At 35.7% G+C, this 26,240-nt stretch overlaps 1 protein-coding gene across 2 annotated transcripts in view; it reads right to left on the bottom strand.

The window, feature by feature from the left end:
* The window catches only part of LOC145660510 (caspase-1-like), a 98,273-nt gene that overhangs the window by 52,714 nt on the left and 19,319 nt on the right, over positions 1-26,240 (bottom strand). For both annotated transcript variants that reach the window (XM_081725671.1, XM_081725679.1), the window contains exon 4: positions 1,071-1,249. In XM_081725671.1, the coding sequence (XP_081581797.1) occupies positions 1,071-1,249 (179 nt within the window). The remainder of the gene's footprint in view (positions 1-1,070; positions 1,250-26,240) is intronic.

Below are 26,240 nucleotides of genomic sequence, written 5' to 3'. Positions count from 1 at the left end.
TACATTCTTCAAGTCTTTCTTCCTCTTAGCCAGCACTCGTCACTTCAAAAAATTTCTTTCCATATCTGTTAATGGACAAGCTCTTGGTCTTTGTCCCAGTTTCATGCCTTACATTTACAAGATGCTTTGTCTCACTGTCTTTTAAATTCACCTCGTGGCAAATAATTCTGAATATAATTTTGATTATTTATTTCTCTACTATACTTAACGTTTCTTAATGCTATGTGGTACAAATAGATCGGTTTGGAGTGTAACGTCCCTTTCACCTTCAACTATATCTAAAACGTGGATATATGGCTTAACGTGAAATCCCAACCACACAAGCCTCCACCGAAAATTGAACCTGTCTCTGCTGTGCTAAAAACATTTACGCTTACCATGTAGTTTCGAAGTTTCTGCGAACCTTTCTCCACCCACCCTGGTGACTTGTCCTTTGTTTCGACATCGTAATCGCAAACCAACTTTTGTAACAGAAGATGTGATCTTCTGTCATGAGGTTTTCAAGAAATTTTCGTAAGCATTGACATTATGAAGCAGCCCCCACTTGTTTTCAGTCGTTTTCTTTCTGCTTTTCGGTTGACACTCCTGGCGCGAAATTTAGTGAGATGAGATTAATGTTTATTTATTATAAATCAAAATTGATTGCTTGACGCGGTCCGAAGCCGATGCCCAAATCTATTACAGTCTTAAATTAAAACCCAAACAGTCTTAAATTAAAATCTAATTTTTTTATTAAAATAATAGTAACTTTGGGTATTGAAAATTATACGAGAAATGAATTCACCATTTAGAAATAGCCCACTCTACAGTAAAAATTATATATCGAATTTATAACACCTACAGATTTTATACTTCATAGCTATCTGAAGGAAACGTTTCTTCAGATATGTGTCATGGATTCTGTACATGTCAAAACATTATATCAGAAGACAATTATTTTATTCGATCACGAATAGAAATGACATACGGACGCTCTTATCCTCTCATCTTCTCATTTATATGTAAACCTAGACCTTAGTGGACTTAATACGCAAATTAAACGTAAACATTAAAAAAAAAGACTAACTTACCTGAATGAAAAATAATTTCGGTTTTCCAGCTAAAGTAGGGCATTTATCTGCTGTGAAAGGAAGCCACAACTTATCTACTTTGTATTTGCAGTCTTTGGCATGTAGGTAGTCACCCCTGTCACCATGAGTCATAACAAACACAGCTAAGCAGTCTGCGTTGCTATGATCCTCGGAAGCCACTGCAAACAACAATAAATTATTGCTTGAAATTGTTTCGGGTTAAGTTCCAAAGTAGGACGTCCATTTCCAGAAAATTTTTGAAAATTTACAGGAAAGATATGGATAATTTGATCGTTTGTGTGCTTGATAATGTATAAGGGTCTCGAAAAATCTGTTTATTTGTTATATATAAGCTGTTATAAACATGAGACTATACGGCGAGCGGAGGGAACTACTTGGCGCAAGGTAACCGAACAGTTGCATTGTGGGAAAGTAACGAGCATTTATATTATCAACATGGAGGATGTACAAAGGCTGTGAACTAAGAGTTTTAACATTTGTGAAGCAATACGTTGATAACGAGCAAAATCTTTTAAAAGTTTGTGAAGACCACGGATTAATGAACCTAATAACAAATTGCAGAAAATGTGGAAAGGAGATGACAGCGAAAAACGTGGCGAAAGCGGACGTCCAACTTCGGAATAAATGCAATTGTTTCAATTTGAGTCATAAATAAATATGTTTTTAAAAAAAAAAAATTAGCAAATTAAGCATGTGTCGCAATAAACATTGAAAGGAAAAATGTGCAAGACACTATAACAATCAGTGACTTAGGATACAGGTTAATTTATATGCTTCCGGGCAAAATATCTCTCATGTGCTAAGAGAATTTCATTAACTTTATATTTGTAGCAGGCCTCAGCTACTTGTTTCATGATCATGAATATCTATCTTAAAAATTTGTAATAACTAAATTTTACAGTGATCTTATGAGCAGTATGCTGATGGAATTCGAAAGCATAACTCCTCTTAGAGTGCTTCCAAATGTTCTGTCAACGTTGAAAGATATACAAGAGGTAGATTAGAGATGACCTAAAAATAGACTAGTAATTTTCTTCTACAGTAGATTATATTATAAAGCTACTTAGGATTGATTAAGGAGCTTGAAATAGCTAATGGACAATTAAAATTTCGTTCAGACACATCAGAAGCCATATTAATGCTTCAGGCACGATGTTTCTAAAACTTCAAAGAGTTAAGAAGTATACAAGTTACCCATTATCGGGTGAAGAGAGTTACCACAACTTTGTAGCAATGAAGGGTAAACTGAAGTTTAAAAGATGAGAAGTAAACAAAAAATGTGATAAAGTTAATACAAGAAAGCTAAAGAACAAAGAAATTCAAGAACGTTTTACGGAAAAGACAGTACGTAGGATAGCACAAGAACTAACCAAAAATGGTCAGGATGAAAAACTGTTCTGCTTACTAAGTCACAAAGAGAAAATAACAAGGAAAGAATGAATCACCAGAGAAATTTTGGAATTAATGATCAAAAGAAGAAATTTTTTGGAAAATATTAAGAACATTGAGGCTAAGGAACAGTTTAGAACAATAAAAAAATAGATCAATCAAAAAATTAGATCAATCAACAAGAAGTGGAAAAGGAAAATAGTGTAAATATATAAGAATAAGATTACACTGCAGGGTGAGTAGATGTGGCTGACTTAAAGATTAAAGAGGAGCTTCAATCCATGGAAACCAAATGGCAATATACTAAAAGATAGACGAAATACTATCAATAAGATTGAAGCTGAAAATACAGTGAAAATACAAACTAATATTTAGAAAGGCCCTATGAAACCGACAAATAACAGGATGAAATGTAAAATATAAAGGAAGTATAAGTAGATAAAATGTTGAGACTTCATGCTCAGATCTGAATTTCACAATGTCATACAAGACCTGGAGTAAGTAAAAGCCCCAGATATAAATATGATGCCAAGAGAAATCACAAGAACAGTGTGGTCGGAAATTCAGAGCAGGTTGTACAGGTTAATTAACAACATGTGACACATTCAGTACACAAAAATCAAGTTCATTTGTGGTTATTTTTAGATATATTTCACTATAAGATCTCTAAAGCTCCTTTCAGAACATAAATATTTTATGTTCAAATATTGTAAATAACTCTTATAATATGGAAACAGTATTCACTTTTCCATGCATTAAGTGTTGCGTAAAATCTTTGTCTTATTTCCGCATAACTTTCGCAATTGAAGTTGATCCCCTTGTGCTCTGATCGTCCCATAAAATTACGATGAAGGGAATATGCCACAGATTTAAAGAAGAACGAGATAATGGCAAAAAAAAGTCAACAAATATTGAGAAATGAGGGAATCACAGAACGATAATTTTGTTGATTCATACTTAATAAAATTTGGAAAAAATAATATTTAAGAGACTGAAAGTAAAGATAGTTAAGGACCAAATTCGATTCAAAATCAATATCGGAGCACATGGAGAAACGTTTACACTATGAGAAGGAGATAGAGGAAATAATTCGAGTTAGAAAAGTCAAGCAGCATTTGAGTAATTGGAAAATGAGTTCATTCATGTAGATCTAACCAAACAGAAATAGAAATTCCTATATAAAAATTAAAAAATACAAATTTCCGGGTGTAGACAAAATTCCTGTTGAGTTAATTTTAGCTAGAGGAGGAAAATTGAGAAACTCACTCTTTTTATCTGGAACAAGGAGCAAGAGTAGAAAGAATCAATCATTGTTCCAATTCACAAGAAGGCTACGAAAGTGATGTTAATAATTATCGACGCACCTTTCTCTTGTCAACATCCCACAAAATCCTTTCAAACGTTCTTTTAACAAAAGATTGATTCCATATGCAAATTAAATTATTGGATATTATCAGTGCGGATTTAGACGAAATCGATCAACTAACGACAAGATATCTATCATTCGTCAAATAATTGAAAACAAAAGGGAATACAATACTCCGGTACATCAGTTATGTACTGATTTCAAAAACATCTACGAATTGGTAAGGATAAAAATATTGTACTGTTTGTCAGGAAAGTAAATGTACAGTCATGTCCAAAATTATTGTCGCATGTCTATAAATATGTTGTTGTAGGAATATAATTTGATAACGAATTCGTCCGGTATTTCTTATAATGCTAATATGTATATTATCGGCAAAGACATGTACGTGCCAGAGATGGAGTGGGTCAGTGGGTCGGTGGGTCAGTATGTGAAGTGGGTCAAGTTTTATGAGTGGGCCAGTGGGTCGTGGGTCAACGGCATATGACCCACAGTGACCCACCACCCACTGTAACCCACTGCGACCCACCACCCAAAATGACTCACTGTAACCCACCACCCACCGTGACCCACTGCGACCCACCACCCACCATGACCCACTGTGACCCACCACCCACCGTGACCCACTGCGACCCACCACCCACCATGACCCACTGTGACCCACCACCCACCGGACGCACTGCGACCCACAACCCATCATGACCCACTGCGACCCACCGACTCAGTATGATCTACCGACCCTCTCTGCTCACTGCATTGTAGACAGTATCTTCTGAAGACTGGTAAATTTATCTTCGTTTTACTTCCAAGACCTTCATTTCTCAACCTTTTCCACTTGTTTCTGTCTACTTACCTGAGGTGAGTATATCTAACCAAGTGAAAAAAGAACTTCAGGCGCTTTTGGATATTGATATTTTAAATTGTAATAATAACAATAAGACTTATACTACTACTTGGCTTTCGAGATCTGTGAGTTTTTAGAGAAGCTAACTACTGGAAAAAAATACATTTTTGAATCACTGTAATATATAAATTATTATATAAAAATTGAATGTAACTATGTGTGCCTGATCATCACGGCCGAATTGCAAAGTCAAATTAAATTACTTTTGGTATGTAGTTAGGCCTTAATCCAAATTGGGATGTTGTATTGCTTTCATTAGAAAAGCTAAATATCCTAAGGAGGGTGAGGATCCGAATTTTTGCGGGAAAAAAAAATAGTATCTCGCAAGCCGTTATACTTACTGAACTGAAATTCAGTGTGTTAACTCTTTATTGAAAATAAACAAAATGTGTCCTAGCATATTTTTAAATTCTCCTTTATGGAGGGGGGCACTTTCTATATATGGAAAATTGGTAGTGAGTTGGTTTGTAAAAATGATCGAAAACGATCGATGTTATTTAAGAAAAAAATCAGAAACAAAAAATTACAGTACTTGGCTTCATATATCCATTGCTTTCTACTATAATAATTGCTGAAGCTTATGTTTATTATATGGAGCGCTTACAGCACAGGGCAATCAACCCAAAACCTTGTGACTAAAATAGGCATAAAATTTGTACTGTAAGCTTAATTACACGGAAATTTTAAGTTTGGATTGTACGCATAATTATATGGAAAATTTCACACTTTTTTCCCTTTACGTTGGTCTACTTATCTTGATTTCGAACTTTCAAATTTCACCCTTTTTTCCACTGAAAAGTATTGATAATTCAACAAGGAAATAATTATACTATGATAATTTAATTGAAATTCATCGCAATTTGGCACATGGCAAACAGCAGTGTGGTAATTGAAGGGGAAGAAGGAGAGAAATTCCCCTTCACCTCTGAACACTTTCCAGGAACCACGTTCTCTTTCGCTTTCTGGACGGGAGAGGGAACTTCGTAATGGCATCAAACCTTCATGTGTAATTACAAAAATTAAATTTATAAACAAATAAGAAATCATCAGTTTATCACGCTTTAATTGATAATTTATGCACAAGATTCCCTTATCGAAGGCGTGGTAGATGAAGTTTCTGTTCTCCATAAGCCGACATTGCCAACTGACATGGTCGATATGGAAAAGATGTTGTATGGTGATAGAAGAAATGATACTTCTTGCTGAGTATTTCAAAACTGACCAAGGAAAATCGTTATCAGGCTTAAGTCTAACAAGCAGATTGTCGATGAGGAGTTGCAGAAATCGGGTAGAAGTATTATCAATTTCCACGACAGACTTCGAACGGGGACTTCTCCTTATGAATTTACAGATGACTGATATGATTAATAGACTAAGTGATCAAAGATTATCTAACTAGTTGTTCATCAATGTTAATGGCCCACCGCTAGACAAGCTCAAAGTAGACGAGCTATTTATTTCTTGGCTGAAGGATGGACACCATTTCGCTGCGGATGATTTACCACGAAAATGTTACCAACAGGAAATAAACCCGATTTCAGGTTTGTTTTAAAGTGGAAAATTACGAGCTATAGAAAATGTATAGGCCTACTTGTATTACTAATGGCTTATTTGTGCTATTTAACTTTGTACCTATTTTTAATGTCTTCTTTGCTTTAGGTAAACTACTTTGAATAAATATTCATAATAATTGCAATTATGCATATTTGTATCTTAAATTTAACGTGGTGTTCAGTGATTACACAAATTACAATTATGAGCATACTTTATGAAGATGCTCTCACATACGGTACCCGAGCACCTTTATACACTATGAAAAACTGATTTTTCAAGTCTTTTGTGAGAAAAATACTGTGAACTGAGAAACCATAACCTTTTCCATATTGTACAGGGGTATTTTCCTGCGAATAGAAGTTTCTTGTGGAATGCGTTCAGAAATTAACACTTGCAAGAATACTCTCTTCGTGCAAGTATATTTTACGCACACACTAATTTCCCCTCACCTCGAACTGTTTCAATTTCCTCACAGACAAACACTTTACCATTTTATATCATAAAGATCAGATCCACCGTTATTCTGACAGAGCGGTGCTTGAGCGATTGACTAGAAATTCAAACTCCGATTAGTGACAATTTCACAGTCATGTTTTATTACAAGTGTAAACTCTTTAGTCAGTACAGAAGAGGCCGTGAATCGTGTTCAGAGTTGATGACGATGGATTTTGGTGAGTCAGAATAGGTCACAGTGGATGAGTGATTCATGGTGGGTGGTGGGTCACGGTGGGTGGTGTGTCAGAGTGGGTCACTCTGGGTGGTTGGTCACAGTGGGTCACCGTGGGTGGTAGGTCATGGTGGGTCACAGTGGGTCACGGTGGATGGTGGGTCAGAGTGGGTCATGGTAGGTCACGTTGGGTGGTGGGTCACGGTGGGTAGTGGGTCAGTGGGTCGTGGGTCAAGTTTTCATTGACCCAAGCCAACTCTGGTACGTGCCAAATTTCATGTCAAACGAGCAGTGAATTAGAACAATAACACGAAAATAAAACTGTCTTGTACATTTATCAACATTTTGTTTTACTCATTCTAATTTTCGTATTTATAATTCTTTTCCTATTAAATTTACCACAAATATACATTTCTCGATTATACACACAGTATCAGCATTAAAAGTACCTGAAAATCATTATCAAATTATATTGTTACAAGAAGGCACTTATAGATATGCGACAGTTATTTTGGACATGTGTGTACATCTGTTTTATGAGTCTGGCATTCCTGCGCTCTAACCGTGGAGAATATGAGAATTAAATCAATCAAAAGTGTAGTGAAAGGTAAGCAGAAAAGTCTAATCTGAAAAAACTTTGAAGAGGGTCACAAGCTAAGAACACGAATAGTGCATGGTGTAAATAAAGAACGACACCAAAAGAGAAATCCAGAAACAGCTGCTAAATGGAGAAAAAAAAGTAGCAATTGTCGAAGTGGGAACATAAAATACAAATGCGAACAAATATATCAACAACGAAGCGCTTATCAAGCAACGATCTTGGTGTAGTCATTAAGGTGCTAGATTACAAATTCAAGGGACGTCAATTCGAATCTATTCGAAATAGTATTTTTTTATTTTTTTAATAATGCATACAACACATGAGATGTGGTAAAAAAAAAAAAAGAGCGTATTACTCGTTTAATATGTTAAGTGAAAACGAGTTTAAAATTCTGGTGAAATTTATCAGAGAAGTGAAACAATGAAAGCGAGGAAGCAGGTATATTTAATCAAGGGTATGTATCAGAGGGCTGTGATCGGAAAAACGAAATTTTCCCGAATTTCACACATGTGAGTCTCTACGATAGGTAAATTTCTTCAGAAAGGTGCCTATTGCAGAGACCATCATGTCAGACATACCGTAAAATTTCTATGCACTTTTGCCGATCATCACGCTCTGAGACGAAACCCACCCTCTCTCTCCTGCTCTCTTTATATATATATATGCATAGAGAGAAATGCTACCGGAACTGAGAGTGGGATGCTTCCCTTCAAATCAACGAGATGACAAACAGATGCTTACATAATAAGAATGCCTAATACAAACAACTATAAAACATCACAGTGACAATTGCAAACATTATCATCTACGGTTCCAAGGTCCGAACAACATACCACTAATTTCCCCAGTGCCAAAACATTGTAATTTACACAACCCCCCCCCCTCTCCCCAAAAGTGTTCTCTGAAAACAATCACAAGTTTTGGGATGAGGGACCATATTGACACCACAATATTAAACTATATAAATTGACTATTAGCAGATTCGTATTCAGTTATTTTCCCCACAATCAGTTTTAATCATATTCCAGACAGCAAAAGCAACGACAAAACAAAGTTATTACAACAATGCGTTAGACGTGAACCATGCATATTATGGTGAATTAATATTTTACTTGTAGTTACAAATGGCTACTTTATTGGTAAAAGCAAAAAAGGTAACAAGAGCGGGAATCAAACCTGAAACCCTCCGCATGTGAGTCATAGATGCTCCCCAATCGGCCACACCGTCACTTGATAATCTAAGGTGTCGTATCATATTTTCAGCGAGTCGAAACTTTAAGATGCTTTTTCTAGGCTATTTCCGGCTGTTGTTCTCTTACAGCTTGTAATATTAACTTCTTAAATGTACACTACTACCTCGCGAAAGATGGCCGCGAAATTAATTTACAAAAGTCTGGTTTGTTCTTGTTAGATATACTCATCACAGTTAAGTAAAGAGAAACAAATGAAAAAAGGAAGAAAGAAAGAAAGAAAAAGAAAAACAGAGACCCTAAAAGTAAAATGTAGACAAATTTACCACTGTTTAGAGGATGCTATACACAATGCACTGAGCGGAGTGTTGGTGGGCCGTAGTGGGCCTGTAGGTTATAGTGGGTCACGGTGGGTGATGGGTTCCAGTGGGTCACGTCCTGTTCACACACGACCCACTGACCCACTTACATAACTTGACCCATAAGGCCCATTTGGCCCACGACCCACTTCATTTCTCGAGAGAGGTTTCCAAATGAGAATGGCCGAGACAAGATTGGCCTTGTTAAATCCGAGACGAGACGAGACGAAACAGTTCCTTGTCTCTACTCGTCGCATTTTAAATGTATCGAAATCATTCCATAGCCCCCTCCTGTCCGATTGTCAATTTTAACTTGTAAACTTCGTTACATTTTGAAGCTGCATGGACTACAATTTTAGACGAAAGGAGAGGAGATAACAATCTGTTTCGTTTTGGAAACACGAGAACCAACGAGATAGCCACGAGACTAGACGAGGGCTTTGTCTCACCTCGCTAAAATGAGACAATTTCACAAGATGAGACAAAAGAGGAAATCATGTTGTGTCTAGTGCATCATAAGCATTTCTTTTATAAAGTTCTGTTTTCATCTCATTACCAAATTATTTCTCGAAGTCCGACGTCAAATCATCTTCTTTTCATTGATCTCATGGTTTCGGAACCTTAGGTGATAATGTTTGCAATTATCACAGTGATGTTTTATAGCTGTTTGTATTAGGCATTCTTATTATGTAAGCGTATATTTGTCATCTCGTTGATTTAAAGGGAAGCATCCTACTCACGCTTCCGGAAGCATTTCTCTTTCTCTCTCTGCATATATACACGGTGTATATATATATATATATATATATATATATATATATATATATATATATATATACAGAGAGCAGGAGAGAGAGAAACTTTCGAAATGAGGGTGGGTTTCGTCTCAGAGCGTGATGATCGGCAAAAGTGCGTAGAAATTTTACGGTATGTCTGATATGATGGTCTCTGCAATAGGCACCTTTCTCAAGAAATTTGCCTATCGTAGAGACTCACATGTGCGAAATTCGGGACAATTTCCAGTTTTTCCGATCACAGCCCTTCGATACATACCCCTGATTAAATACACCTGCTTCCTCGTTTTCATTATTTCACTTCTGTAATACATTACACCAGAATTTTTAACTTGTTTACACTTAACATATTAAACGGGTAATACGATCTCTTTTACCACATCTCATGTGCTGTATGCATTATTAAAAATAATTTTAAAAAAAAGAAATATGTTCCTTGAAGTAGATCCGAACTAACGTCCTTTGGATTTGTAATCTAGCGCCTTAACGACTACAACAAGATCGTTGCTTGATAAGCGCTTCGTTGTTGATATATTTGTTCGCATTTGTATTTTATGTGCCCACTTCGACAATTTCTAAAGTATTTTCTCCGTTAACTATCTATTTCTGGCCTTCACTTTCGGTATCGTCCTTTATTTACACCTTGCACTACTCGTAATCACAGCTTGTGCCCCTCTTCAAGGTCTTATTCAGATTAGGCTTTTCTCCTTACCCTTTACTACATCTTTGATTGATTTAATTCTCATATTCTCCACGGTTAGAGCGCAGGAATGCCAGACTCAGAAAAGAGATGTACATTTACTTTCCTGACAAACGGCACAATATTCTGTAGGAAAATACTGTCCACGAGTTTTCTCGTCAGGAATGGACGGAAACAAGGCGAAAATGCGTTGTCGCATTATTTGTTTTGGAATAAACTATAAGGGAAATCTGATATAGCAACCAAGATCTTAAGGTTATTCAGAACGTCCAAACAGTTTGTGTCTAAAACGATAGATGGCGCCACCGTCACCAATGTTAACATATACAACTAATAAAATTAAAACAATCAAATATAAAATAAACAGTTCAAAAATTAAGCAAAAACAGATATAATCTGGTTAATGGACGTTACAAAATCTAGGGAATGGTACGTGTCGATTTCACATATTGTTATTAGTTTCATTGTTAGAGGCCACCATTGTTAAGTAAACAATCAACTTTATCTGCCGTACTTTCTACCAGAAACTGACCAAACTTTGCACACCCATTTAAGATTGAAATATCTAGGGAATGGTACGTGTGGATTCCACATATTGTTGTTAGTTTCATTGTTAGAGGCCATCATTGTTAAATAAACAATCAACTTTATCTGCCACACTTTCTACCACAAACTGACCAAACTTGGCACACTCATCGGATTAGCACAGAGATATCTACTGAATGGTACCAGTCGATTTCACATATTGTTGTTAGTTTCATTGTTCGAGGCCACCATTGTTAAATAAACAATCGTTGGATTTCTCCATTGTTAGATAAACAATCAACTTTATCTGCAATACTTTCTATCACAAACTAACCAAGCTTGGCACACTCATTTACGATTGAGATATCAATGGAATGGTATGTGTCGATTTCACATATTGTTATTAGTTTCATTGTTAGAGGCCACCATTGTTAAGTAAACAATCAACTTTATCTGCCGTACTTTCTACCAGAAACTGACCAAACTTTGCACACCCATTTAAGATTGAAATATCTAGGGAATGGTACGTGTGGATTCCACATATTGTTGTTAGTTTCATTGTTAGAGGCCATCATTGTTAAATAAACAATCAACTTTATCTGCCACACTTTCTACCACAAACTGACCAAACTTGGCACACCCATCGGATTAGCACAGAGATATCTACTGAATGGTACCAGTCGATTTCACATATTGTTGTTAGTTTCATTGTTCGAGGCCACCATTGTTAAATAAACAATCGTTGGATTTCTCCATTGTTAGATAAACAATCAACTTTATCTGCAATACTTTCTATCACAAACTAACCAAGCTTGGCACACTCATTTACGATTGAGATATCAATGGAATGGTACGTGTCGATTTCACCTATGGTTGTTACTTTCCGTGTCGCCACGTTTGGCCTAATCCTCGTTTCGCCTAACCAATTATCTGACACTTTTATGACAGATAAATGATAAGATTTGTGTCCGCCATTTTAGGCGAAAAAAGGATCCTCGTTTGGCCTAATCCTCGTTACGCCTAAAATGGCGGACAATAAGAAAAAATCGTGGAAATTCAACTAGAGGGAAATTATATAAGAGAAAATTCCCTACTATATAAATAATTAAGAAATGCAAAATATATAGATTAATATTATATTAACTATTTTCGAGGAGTTAGGATTACCAAAACTCCTTACTGTATTTACTAGGACCATGGATATATACGAATATATATGAGTAGGTGAATAGCAAAACCCATTAAATTCACATTTTAAAATATGTGACAAATCGAGAAAAACTGTTTAAACACGTTCTAATTGTAAAATAACATTAGAAACTAGAGAACATTAAAAAAAATAAGAATAATGTAATTGTTGGTCTGTCGAAAGCTGTATAATCACACTAGTCTGTGAATTGCGTTATTGAAGAAAATAGTTTGGATTTAACAGGTTTTGCACATGTAAATGGAAATAACAGCTTTTGCATCTGGATGAGCGGCCATTTTTGTTGAGGCTCAAAATACAAAACCTATCAAAAAGAAAGGGAGTCAGAGTCAGAGATCACTATTATGCCTACTAAAATATTGGGGGGGGGATGTATTATCAACTATACATTGCACAAGATTGGCACAAATGAATATGGATACATAAATGGATATGGATGGATACATGGATACAAATGAATATGGAATATGGATACATATGGAGTTAATTATACCTATCCGTATACATTTCTAAACTGAATGACTATATTTTGGAAGAGTTTGTAACCTTTTATGGGCTAACATAAGGTGAATATTAATTTGTCAATTATCCCAATATATGAATTTGAAATTTATTTATTTATTTATTCACTTTCCTTTGGCCCCAACGAGCTAATGCTCACATTAAGGGGCAGTACAATCCAATACGTACATACTTCAATAATAATATAACATGACAATATATGTTTGTCATAGACTAAAAAGAGACAAATAAAATAAAGAAAAAAAATAAACAATAATGGAAATAAAGTACATTATATATATATATATATATATATATATATATATATATATATATATATATATATATATATATATATATATAAGAAAAGGAAATACATGGTAACTACTAATACCCGGAACAATAATAGAAATTCAAAATATTGCATAAGATGTTAACTTGAATAACAACATTTGAAATACATGAACAGAAACTTTTATAGTTATGGATTATATGTAACTTACATTAACAACAAATTTAGGGAAATATATAACTTGACAGTTATTTACAATGAGCCGAAAACTGCTCCCAGTAATGCTGTGTCACCTGTTTCTTAAATATATACTCACTACAACAATTTTAAAGTTTATCTGGAAGGTCGTTATACGTTTTGAGTAGACTGTATTTGACACTCTTTGTGCCATAGTTAGTTGAGTTCATTCTTCTTATATGTAGTGAATTTCTATGTCTAGTATTGTATTCATGAATATCGTTATTTTTTGGAAGCCTGAGATTAATATGTGTCTGGGAATTTATAATTTTGTAGATTAAAATACTTGTTTGAACTTTTGTAATTAAATTTAGTGGTAATATTCCTGAGGCAATGTACAAACTATTGCTGGAATATCTGGAAGGTAATCCATACATTGACTTTATTGCTTTCTTTTGGAGAATTGCTAATCTCTTTATATCTGATTGCCTACCATTCTGCCAGATTACCGATAAGTAAGATAGGTGGGATTGTATGAGTAAATAGTATACTGCTCTAACACTTGAATTTGGTACGATATTACGTAAACGACTGAGAACTCCCACAACTGGTGATATCTTCTGTGTTAACATTAACATATGTTTGTCCCATTTCATATTTTCATCCAGTACCAGACCTAAGTATTTTACAGTACGTGCTCTGAGTATAGTCAATTCATCTACCTGTAGTTTGTCAGGGATCCGTGTTTTAAATGAAGGCTTATGAAACACTAGAAACACTGTTTTGGAGGGATTAAGCACCAATTTGTTTTCGCAAAGCCACCGACTTAAAATGTTTAAATCGTATTTTATATTACACAATAGTTCTTGGACAGAGTTTTCAACATAAAGTATTGTTTTGTCATCTGCAAATAAAGCAACTTTACCTTTGAGGTTTAATTCCTTTATGTCATTTATATAAATCAAAAATAATAGTGGACCTAAAACTGACCCTTGTGGCACACCATGAAGAACTGGTAATGCAATGCTCTCTTGACCATTAACATACACATATTGTGTTCTATTGTTCAGGTAACTTTTAAACCATTTCAGAGTCACTCCTCTTATTCCAGTTTTTTTTTTTCAATTTTTTAAGCAAGATTGCATGGTCAACTGTATCGAAGGCCTTTTTTAAGTCAATAAATAACCCTGCTGCTAGTTTATTGTTGTCTAAAGCTTCTTCTACTTCAATTACTAAATCAACAGTTGCATTTAATGAGTTTTTTGCTACTTTACACAAAGCCGGAAATGAACCAAGCTCAAAAGAAAGATTAATGAAATCAGCCAAACAGTAATATAGCAAAACAAAATGTGCAAATGTTGAGTTTGAGCAAAACAGTGGCAGGAAGATAATCAGAAATGGTAAATAAGTGGCAAAATTTTTTAACATGTTGTACCAGAAGCATGTTATAATTTTGAATGATAATTGACACGATATATTTTAAGGAAAAGGTTCTGCTGAAGCTGAAGAGACCGTTTAGAAAAGAACTAATCCAACAATGTTCTGTTCAAAGTAAAGAGTTACCCTGAAATACAAAACAAACGACTTTTAACCATATATAGTCCACTCACCTTGTCTTTTTGGCTACATTTGGTTTCAAGTTTTCAATGTGTCTTGTAAGTTTTCTAGATAATTTTGGTGTTGTCTGATAACAAAATTATGATCATCGCTGCTTAGAGTATCGTTTTCTTTCAATTTTGTGTGCATTTGTCTAGTAATTATTAAAGAAAAGCAAATTAACACAGAAAAGTTTCACGATCAGTTAGGTTAAGACTTATAGTGTCTCCATTTTCACTCCAGGGTGCGCGGTGGCTCAGTAGTAGAGCGTTCACCTCCGATGCTCAGGGTCCCTGGTTCGATCCCAGCTCGCGCCACGTGGACTCTGTGGTGAACAAACACCGTGCTCGTGGGTTTTCTCGGGGTTCTCCCGTTTCCTCCCACTTTCTTCATTCTACCATTTCATTCGTTTCTCATCATCACCGTCTCCCTTAGTCTAACCGGCATAACCGTGGGACGTAAAACTAAAGATTTCATTTTTTTTTCTTTTGCAATTTTCAGTCCAAAAATAAAAAAAATAACGAAAGCACACATTTCAAATTCTGCCAAATAAAATTTCGAATGATTTACGAAGAGTTGCGATAAATATTCAGATTACTAAACTACTGTAATCCTATACAGTACGAAACCTCAAATTGTTTGAAATATGGAATTAACCGGGTTTGATTCTGCTTTTCTCATTGGATTATTTGCAGGTTCGGGATTTAACAATTTAAGAAACTGAATATGGAAGAGGGGGTTTAATTGGTTTTGATCCGTATTTCTCAGCTCTTCACATAGTAGGGAATATTTTTTTCGAAAAATTTCCCTCCAGTTTTATCTCCACGATTTTTTTATAGTCCACTATTTTAGGCAAAACGAGGATTAGGCCAAACGAGTATCCTTATTTCGCCTAAAATGGTGGACATAAAGCTTATCTTTTATCTGTCATAAAAGTGTCAGATAATTGGTTAGGCAAAACGAGGATTAGGCCAAACGATGCAAGATCGTTACTTTCGTTGTTAGAGGCCGCCATTGTTAAATGAACAATCAACTTTATCTGCCATACTTCCTACCAGAAACTGGCCAAACCTTGCACACACATTTAAGATTAAAATATCTAGGGAAAGATATGTGTCGTTTTCTCATATTGTTGTTAGTTTCATTGTTGAAGATCACCATTGTTAAATAAACATTCGTTGGATTTCTCTATTGTTAAATAAACGATTAACTTTATCTGTCATACTTTCTACCACAAACTAAGCAAACTTTTCACACTCATGAACGATTGAGATATCTATGGAATGGTATGTGTCGATTTCACATATTGTTGTTCTTTCATTGTTGAAGGCCACCATTGTTAAATAAACAATCTTTGGATTTCTAAATTGTTACATAAACAATCAACTTTATCTTACACTCTTTCTACCACAAACTAATCAAATTTGGCGCACTCATTTACGATTGAGATATCTATAGAACGGTACGTGTCGATTTCACTTATTTTTGTTAGTTTCATTGTTAGAGGCCACCATTGTTAAATAAAAAATCAACTTTATGTGCCACACTTTTTAACAGAAACTGACCAAACTTTGCACACCCATTTAAGATTGAAATATCTAGGGAATGGTATGTGTCGATTTCACATATTGTTGTTAGTTTCATTGTTGAAGGCCACCATTGTTAAAGAAACAATCAACTTTTTCTGCCACACTTTCTACAACAACCTAACCAAAATTTGCAGACTCATTTAAGATTAAGATATCTATGGAACGATATGGGTCGATTTCACATATTGTTGATAGCTTCATTGTTAGAGGCCACCATTGTTAAATAAACAATCAACTTTAACGGCCATACGTTCTACCACAAACTGACCAAACTTTGCACACCCATTTAAGATTGAAATATCTAGGAAATAGTACGTGTTGATTCCACATATTGTTGTTAGTTTCATTGTTGAAGGCCACCATCGTTAAACAAAGAATCAACTTTGCTATATTTTGTACCAGAAACTGACCAAACTTGGCACACCCATCGGATTACCACTGAGTTATCTATGAAATGGTACTTGTCGATTTCAGTTGTTGTTGTTAGTTTCATTGTTAAAGGCCACCATTGTTAAATAAACAATCAACTTTATCTGTCATACTTTCTACCAGAAACTAACGAAACTTTGCTTACCTATTTACGATTGAAATGTCTATGGAATGGTAAATGTCGATTATCAAGGGCTAACAAGCCTTAGCCAAATTGTGTGTAATACGTCATTATGCGTTGGGATCAAACGATAATTATTCGTGATCAAACGAGCTGGCCAAATTCCGATTGAATTTGTTTTCATGGTGGCTGTGGTGGAGGGGCTAACAATCATCGGTAAATGTTATTGTTCGGAAAATGGAATAGTGCAAAAAAATAAACATATTTCATTCAGAACTTTGTTGTGCCTGCTTTGTAACCAGTGTGAATTAGTTGTGTGCCGCCAGATTTCTTTTCTTTTCTTTTCTTTTTTTTTTTTTTTTTTTTGTCTCAGGTAGAGCGGGATGGCCCCCTACAGCGTTCCTAGAACTACACTCTAAAAGCCCACAGTGTTCCTAGAGCTGCACTCTAAAAGCCCCTCCCATATAACTGACCTGTGTTTCACAGCAGACACCTCACATTTGAACTCTGTTGAGATTCTGTGTGTCGGTTGTACGCACAAATTGAGAGTATAAACATGTATTAGGGAATGAGAAGTTCTCGAAATAAATTTGCAAGCTGAATATTTTTTCGCGACATAAGTGAAAAGTAATTGTATATTCTTGAAGAGTACCCTGGAGAGTAAGAAAACTCTAAGTAAAATAATCATTGAATAAATAGCAATGTAATCACAGTAATGTACATATGGCATGTTGTATTTCTACCAGATTGTCAGAGCACTAATTCTCTCATTTTTTGATGTGAGCGGTCTCGCTATCGAATCTCCAGAAGAACATTAAAAAAAAGATGTATTTAGGTCTATTCCATTTTAAACAAACGAAATACGTTGCGTAAAAGAACTTTCTATGTTAAAATATTTGATGGGTAGAGTAGTTTGTGTGAGATTTGATTGTTATTGCATGTATCTATTGCATGCTGATTGGGTAGCTGGGAAGGCAGCCAAGATATTCATTCTGACGGTTGCAAGCCCGTGAAAATACAGAGCAACAGTTACTCCAAGGGAGTAGATAATAGATAAAAAAAAAAAAACTACCGTGGGGGAGAGAGCCGAAAAGAGTTTATAGTATGAAATTTTGTCCGCAACTAGGGAAGTTCCGCCAGGAACGCAGGATCACCTGTATATGGCTCTCATTGTTGAGACACTAAAATTTTTAAATTAATCGTATACGGAATATAAACATTAATAAACTATTTTTATTTATTTACTTATTCCTCGGGGAGTAGTCTATCTCAGAAGATTACGATTAGCATAATTCTATGTTTCAGGGGTGCGCTTGCAATCCACTTCCCAGAGGCGGTTTTTGGGTGGGCGAACCGGACCTTGTCCTTAGGTCCACACATTAATTAAAGTATATGTAACACACATGTACGTATGTGTGTGTGTGTGCGTATGATATGTGTATATGTATGTATGCTAAATGTAAAATATTTTTGAACCAATGTTTCCAATCCAAATAATAGAGCCCCACGGCTCCAACTCGCCAAAAACAAATTCCGCCTGTGTCACCTTCCACACATCAGCGGCTATGCCCATAGTATATTCTATGATAACAATTGACTGAATGTGCTTTTCAAGTTTCTAGCTCATTTTCTTGGAAAGATAATGCGTAAGACTCTCTTAGTGTTGCAACGAGACGAGACAGGACTCTTTGAAGCGAGACACGATACAATACGAAACGTTTCGTAAAACGTCTTGTCTCGTGTCTCGAAAAATACAAACACAGTTTCTGAATTTGCTTAAAAATTTATTAACTCGGAATAAATTATTTGCCTTCGAAATGTATACCATCTTTTATTATTTCAAATGATCCAAATGATTCAACGTTTCAAACCCTACAAAGAACAGGGAATACCTAAAGCACTTTTTAAAAATGATTCTTACAAACAGCTTTCACTTTCATTTTTCAATCGATTCAAGTTTAATTATTTTGTGATAGTGCTCCAGATTCAAATACAATGTAAAGCGTTCATTGAGATCAGTGTTTCAGAAGATTTTATTCCGGGGGCTGGTGGAGATATCTACGTATAAAAATCCTTTAATAGAAGTACAAGTATGCGTAGAAGTGGCAATTTTATCAGTAACTAACTATTGTTTCATGGTCTTTCTCGTTCCGAACCAAGACAGAAACGTGTCAGCCTTTCCTTTCTCGATACTGAGTTTTGAAAAAGATTCTGATTTGACAATAAAATTTATCTTTTTTATCCTTTTATGATGTTATTCGAAGATAAACCATTTTTTTAAATGGGAAAGTTACATAGGCCTCCTTATTTGTTGAAGTGGCGCCAGGGGTTCTGAAAAAAGGATATCAGAATAAATGGGGAAATCTTGCCTTTCGTCTGTACTGACGGTATTGACAAATGTTCCTATCGAAGTAATTACGGGTTCAGTCGAAACTAAGCAGTCGTTGCTGGAAGATTGCAGTCGTGTTGTGTGTTGTGCTCTGTTAACCAAACTTGGTTAAAAGTTATAATTTTAACCACTTGGTTTAACAGCTCTTTTGTGGGCCTCAGCCTTTCTGGTGTTGCCACGAGACGAGACAGAACCATTCGATACGATACGAGACGGACACATCTTTTCTAGACGAGACGACACAGCCAGAAGTCTCGTCTTGTCTCGTTTCGTCTCGTGGCAACACTAGACTCTCTAGATATATCAGTGCAAGGTATGACAACTTCCTCACGGAGCACATGTTAGCTCTCAGCCTCTTTCTTTCACTGATGTTTGTTTACGTAGTAGATGAATATATAGAGAGTAACAAAAGGATGAGATATGCAGATTCTCCTGAAACCACATTAAAATTGTAGCAGTATTTGGAGCTTGTTATAAATGGATTTACCGGGGAACTAAAATAATTCTGGGAACTGATCATACAGCATTGATATAAATAAACATGGAAACAAGTAAATACAAAGAACTGAAATCGTGAATTGTTTTCAAAATACAGAAATCTCGAAGGAATATCTGTTTAGGCGGCTTTAATTGTAAAGGAATTTTGAATAAATTTGCATCCCCTGAATTCTTATACATAAAAAAATAGAAATCTTTCTTTTAACGTACGAATGAGATGCTTTAGGAAATTAGGTTAAGATAATTAAAATGATACTGTTCTTTACAAAATTTAAGGGGAATACCATGATCGAAAAAGCATGAGTCAAACTATAAAGGTCAATGGTAGCTTTTGTCATTTCTTACGACCACTATACGCACCTTATTGCGAAAAATTTATTCGTATTATAAAACCGATATCATTCAATAAATGTCAAATTTAACACATCTTGAGAGATGAAATGACAAAAATTGTCATTACCTCTGTCGCATAAGATATTCTAGCTTTGGGACCCATGTTATTATATGACTTTCACGATAAGTGACAAGGAGAATATAAATCCCAAGTTCAAAACGTAAGGAAAGAAACCGGCTGTTCGCGCTTCAAATTATGAAAAATGTACCAAAATGGTTGAAATTATGATTTTGTATTTCTTTGCGAGGAAGAAGAATAAAAATAAAAATTGGAGCAATGCTAATCATGTATGTATAAGTCCATTATCTTCTTCAAGTTACTAAACTAACTTCAAGTGTTTCAACCATTTTTGACACATAACTCGAAAACTTTTAGAGATATTAGAGGCAAGAATACGTGGTTGATAATGAGCTTTTTAATTATGTCACAATACTTTAGAACTTTACCTTATGAGAAATGGCATATTCCAAAATTAATTCAGTACCACCCTAACCTGAATTTCACCAAATGATTAGCGAAAGTGATACGGTGTGCATCGTCCAGGGATTAATTCCCGGTGTGGCACTCAAATATTTCTGTGTTGACCAAATATCGAGAGAAAAGTTGGGAAACTAAAAGATAGCGGACTTCAATCTAGACAGCCGGCGACGTTGGGTGTGGTTGTGCTTACTACTAACATAAGTCCTCTGCAGGCTCAGATCACAAGGGACTGTTGCGCCAGGATTATATATATATATATATATATATATATATATATATATATATATATATATATATATATATATATATATATATATATATATATATATATATATATATATATATATATATATATTGGTGTTATTATTTTACCTTACATTCCCTCAGTAGCGTAAGTAAAGACGAATGGGCCTCCCCGCAAAAATGTTAAACGGACCCCCTCTTTCCACATTCATGAGTCACGTAAAATTTACAGAGAACAATTTCGACTTTCTATGTTCTATCTAGTGAGTCACAACTTACTCATATGCAAAAAAATGCACATTATTATTATTATTATTATTATTATTATTATTATTATTATTATTATTATTATTATTATTATTATTATTATATTGTGCTATAGTTTTGGTCTATTCTGCTATACCAAATTCAAGAGTCTACGACATCCGACATTTTTAATGAGGTGTGGTCGTCCCACTTTTTGTTGTTTGGTTCGATGCTGGTTTCACTGTTCTTTTCCCATCTTTGACATACATAAGCACGGCAGATCGCGAAAACTCGACAAGTCGCGTTGTTTCCGAAATGAAGCTCCCAGCCACTTAGTCACCCTGATATATCGTCGTCCTTCCCCATTCAAGGCACAAGCATCACACTGACTAATCAAGTGAGATTCTTGTCGTGTTTGGGTCGCGGTGTGTTATGCCTTGTAGCTCTTATCTCAGCCCGATGATTTCGTTCAAAAAGTAGCGAGTGGTCATAATGTTTTCGCTGGTCAGTAAAAGTTTTGTTGGCATTTAATTTACTAAATAATCGCTCAGGTGTTACCGTCTTCATAGGTAAAAATGAGATATAGTTGGAACATCACATAATTTTTAACATCTTAACATTATAAAGTTTAACTTCGAAACTGAAATGGGCCTCTTTCTGTTCTGGGCCTCTCAATGTTGCGGGCCTGGAGGCCCTTTAGTTGCGCCACATCATTCTCTCTACTCAGAAGGATAGGGACAAATAGAAAAGTCAAAATTCATTTTGTCCATTTTTCATGCATCATACACTTCAGAAAAAAAATCATATAATACTGATATGTAAGAAAATATTAGTATTGTTTGTCTGTTTTCTGTATACAAAGAACCATTTAGGTTCTTTTTATCTCATATTCTGGTAATAATCAAAAAAAAGAAAAGAGTTTCATGTGATAAACGTACGAAAGATAATTTGTCAACGCGATGCGAATGACGTTCTCTGCAACCTAATTCCCGTTTTTCGTACAAAAACTCTATTCCTACCTGCAAAAAGAAAAGATTTATGTTACTCATCAATGGTTGAGGTTTTGCCCTGCGGCTGAACAACACGGCTTGTATAAATAGACTCTGACTGACTGCAGGTGCACGAAAAAAAAAAAACTGTTGGATTCCTCTCCCCGCCCACTTCAAGTGTGGATATCCTGGACACATTCAAACTGAGCGGTACGATCTTTCAATTCTTCCCAGTAGAGGTGCCAGCAGTGATTGCTAAATGAAAAAGTGAGCATCTGGTGGCGAAAAGGCGAAGTGCTCGGACAAGGGGGAGTTCACAGGAACCTTAAGATCTAAAGTTGAACGACACTGACCAGGTTATGGCTTATGTTAATGATGTAAATCTCAAAGGGGATAATAGGGACAATAGAAAGAAATCCATAGGTTTTATTAGGCACCTACATGTTTAGAATTAAATGCAGGGAAAACTAATTACATGGGAATTCGCCGTGACCCCTGTAGTACAGTAAATTACACCACACTAAAATATCAAATAACAATTTCGACATGGATAGTTTCAAATATCTAGTATCAACACTAACAGACCAAATCACATCCACCAAGAAATTAGATTATGCCAACAAAGCAGGGAATTCGTGTTGTTATTCAGTCCGAATTCTTTTCTCTTCGCGAATTTTGTCGAAGAATTTGAAACTTAAAATATATAAAACTATAATTATGCCTATTGTACTATATGGGTGCGAAACTTGGCCACTTAGTTTTAGGGAGGAACGCATACTGAAAGTGTTCGAGAATAAAATCCTGAGGCGAATGTTCGAACGCAAGAGGGACGAAAATGGAGAATATCGGAAACATAATGAGGAACTATATAATTTATGCGATTTACCTAACACTGTTAGGGTCACTAAATCTAGGAGTCTCAAGTGGAAAGGTCATGTAGCTAAAAGAGAAGGAAGCACGAACGCTTTCGAGATTTTAAGTGAAAACACCAATCGAAGAAAGAACGATAGGAAGACCTAGGCACAGATCAGAGACCAATTTTAAAACGGATCTCGCAGAAGTATGAATACAAAGTAGAAACTAGATCCAGTTACCTAAGAACAGAAGTCAATATAGAGTTTTTGTGAATGCGGCACTGAACCTATGGGTTCGATAGACCACAGAGTTCGTTAGTTGATTAACATAAACAAAACAGAAGTTATGAAATGCGCAGAAATAAAACAAAAAAAAAAAAAAAAAAGATAAAAATAGAAGATGCAGAAATCCTGTTACTTACGGAGCAAATAAGCGACAATAGGTCCAATGTACTATTTTTTACATTTACGTAATCATTACCAAGGAACAAGTTAGTTTAAATCATTAGAGAAAAGAATTAGACCTATGAATTAGAATCTACGTTTTCCATTAATGTTTTGTTTTAAAACTGTATCTATTCATGCTGTACAGTGTAGATAATTTTCTTTCCTGCATTTAAGTTAGGCGTTATCAAATTTATCTTCAAAAGTGTACAATACTTCATTTTTCTGTTCGTTAAAACCTAAAGTACAATACACAACGAACATTTATAAAGTATTGACCTGTATTAAGAGTTCAGAAAATATTAATAAGAGCAGGTTTTGGTATAAACAATATTTCTTTTGTGAATGTGGCAGGAAGTAATCTATTATAGGACTCCAGTCTGTCCGATCTTTTGTTATCCACCCTGCCCTTTCATCACATTAGTATACTCTGTATATATCGGGCGTTGCAAAATAAGTGTTACAACTCTTGGGAGGTGACTCCTACCACTGAGACAAGAAAAAAAGTTCTCTTGAACTTTCGCCTATTGGACATAGTTTCAGATCTACAAGGTGCCGCAAGCGTGGGAAAATGACTTTCGGACGCCAATAGTTCTGAAACTATTCAACATAAAGAGGGCGGGTAAAAAATTCACTGAAGAAGTCATACCTGCTGTATTGAATTTTCCATGTTTCACAATCCTACCATGCACGCGCAAGGGATTCCCCAAAGGAACGTACGGAGTCCCGGATAATCTGCCAAATGAAAATTGGTCTAAATGGATATGAATTGATAGGGTTTCTACCAGGTAAGAATAATTCGTTTGTATTAAGTCGATATCTGGAACAAATACAGAATGGCGGACACCTTCATGCAAGTTGTTTGTGGTTGCATAATCGCCAGGTACGGATGCTGGCCAACAGTAACGTTCTGAGTATCAAGTGTAGCGAACTTGTTCTCAAATGCTCTAGAAACACATCTGGAATGTCGGTAGGGAACAACAGATGAAGAAGGGTGATTCACATGTGTGGAACGCTTAACGAAAAATGCCCAGAAATGAACTCATACTAAGTAAACGTGAGTTCAAAGCGTCGGAAATGTTAGGATTAGTGTCAAGAACATGAAAGCCATTGCCTATTCACCAATAATATTCCCTCAAACCGAAGCAATATGATGTGAACGTTTGCATACCATTAAGGATGCAACAACTGAGACCAAGTTGAAATTGTGCAAGGGGACTCACTAAGAAACTGGGTAAACTAAATGAATGTCTATAGTGGGATCACATGATTGATATTGAAATGTGGTTAATGTGTGTGTTGATATCGACATGTAGCTAATGGACAAATGTGAACATGTTCCACTACTGCTGGGGCACCGTCTCACGTGCGAAAACTAGGAAAATAAAGTTGTACATTCTGCTATTACATCTGGTGCACTTTTTGGTAGAACGTAACTACAACGCGATTGTATCAATGTCCCTCTTTGTTTGGGACATTGCCCCACAGTCAAGACATATGAAAAGAAATCTCTTAATCCGTGGTTCAAATTCTGAAAGAGCGTGAAAATAACAAACTTGTATCATGTCCCACGTCTTCTGGGACTTATGACGTACTCGAAATATAGGAAAATACTTCCAGAAATGTGTATCTTACATACATTGCACATGCCAAGACAAAGACGAAAATGAACCAATTTGGCGCATGTAACACTACAGCTGGAACACCATACATATGGAAAATAATACGACATGAGAAATAGGAAGAAACGTCTTAAACCTCTGATTGTTTACAACTGTGCAGTAGGAGTAACAAAATGAAACACACAAGCATGTCGGGAGGCTGTACAAGAGCGCTTGCCAACAAAGTGGGTACTTCTTAAAGAAATGAATACAAAGAAAGTCAGGCTCCCTCGAGCCTCAGGGCTAGAGTGCTCGCTTTTGCTCGCGTGGTCGGAGTTTCCAATCCTACTGGGAGCCCACGGCCTCAGCATCAAGACCCGAGTAGTTAATTTTATATTTTTCCCACGTGGGACGGTGTCCCAGCAGTAGTGGAACATGTTCACATTTGTCCATTAGCTACATGTCGATATCAACACACACATTAACCACATTTCAATATCAATCATGCGATCCCACTATAGACATTCATTTAGTTTACCCAGTTTCTTAGTGAGTCCCCTTGCACAATTTCAACTTGGTCTCAGTTGTTGCATCCTTATTGGTATGCAAACGTGCACATCATATTGCTTCGGTTTGAGGGAATATTATTGGTGAATAGGCAATGGCTTTCATGTTCTTGACGCTAATCCTAACATTTCCGACGCTTTGAACTCACGTTTACTAAGTATGAGTTCATTTCTGGGCATTTTTCGTTAAGCGTTTCCACACATGTGAATCACCCTGCTTCATCTGTTGTGCTCAACTGACACTCCAGATGTCTTTCTAGAGCATTTGAGTACAAATTTGCTACACTTAATACTCAGAACTTCACTGTTGGCCAGCATCCGTACCTGGCGATTATACAACCACACACAACGGGCATGAAGGTGTCCGCCATTTTGTATTTGTTCCAGATATCGACTTAATGCAAACGAATTATTCTTACCTGGTAGAAACCCTATCAATTCATATCCATTTAGACCAATTTTCATTTGGCAGATTATCCGGGAC

This window comes from Thermobia domestica, chromosome 1 (genome assembly GCF_964235325.1).
Source record: "Thermobia domestica chromosome 1, izTheDome1.hap1.1, whole genome shotgun sequence".
NCBI classification, from domain to species: Eukaryota; Metazoa; Arthropoda; class Insecta; order Zygentoma; family Lepismatidae; genus Thermobia; species Thermobia domestica.
The sequence above is the reverse complement of the archived record's forward strand: the minus strand, read 5'-3'. Positions and strand labels throughout refer to the sequence as shown.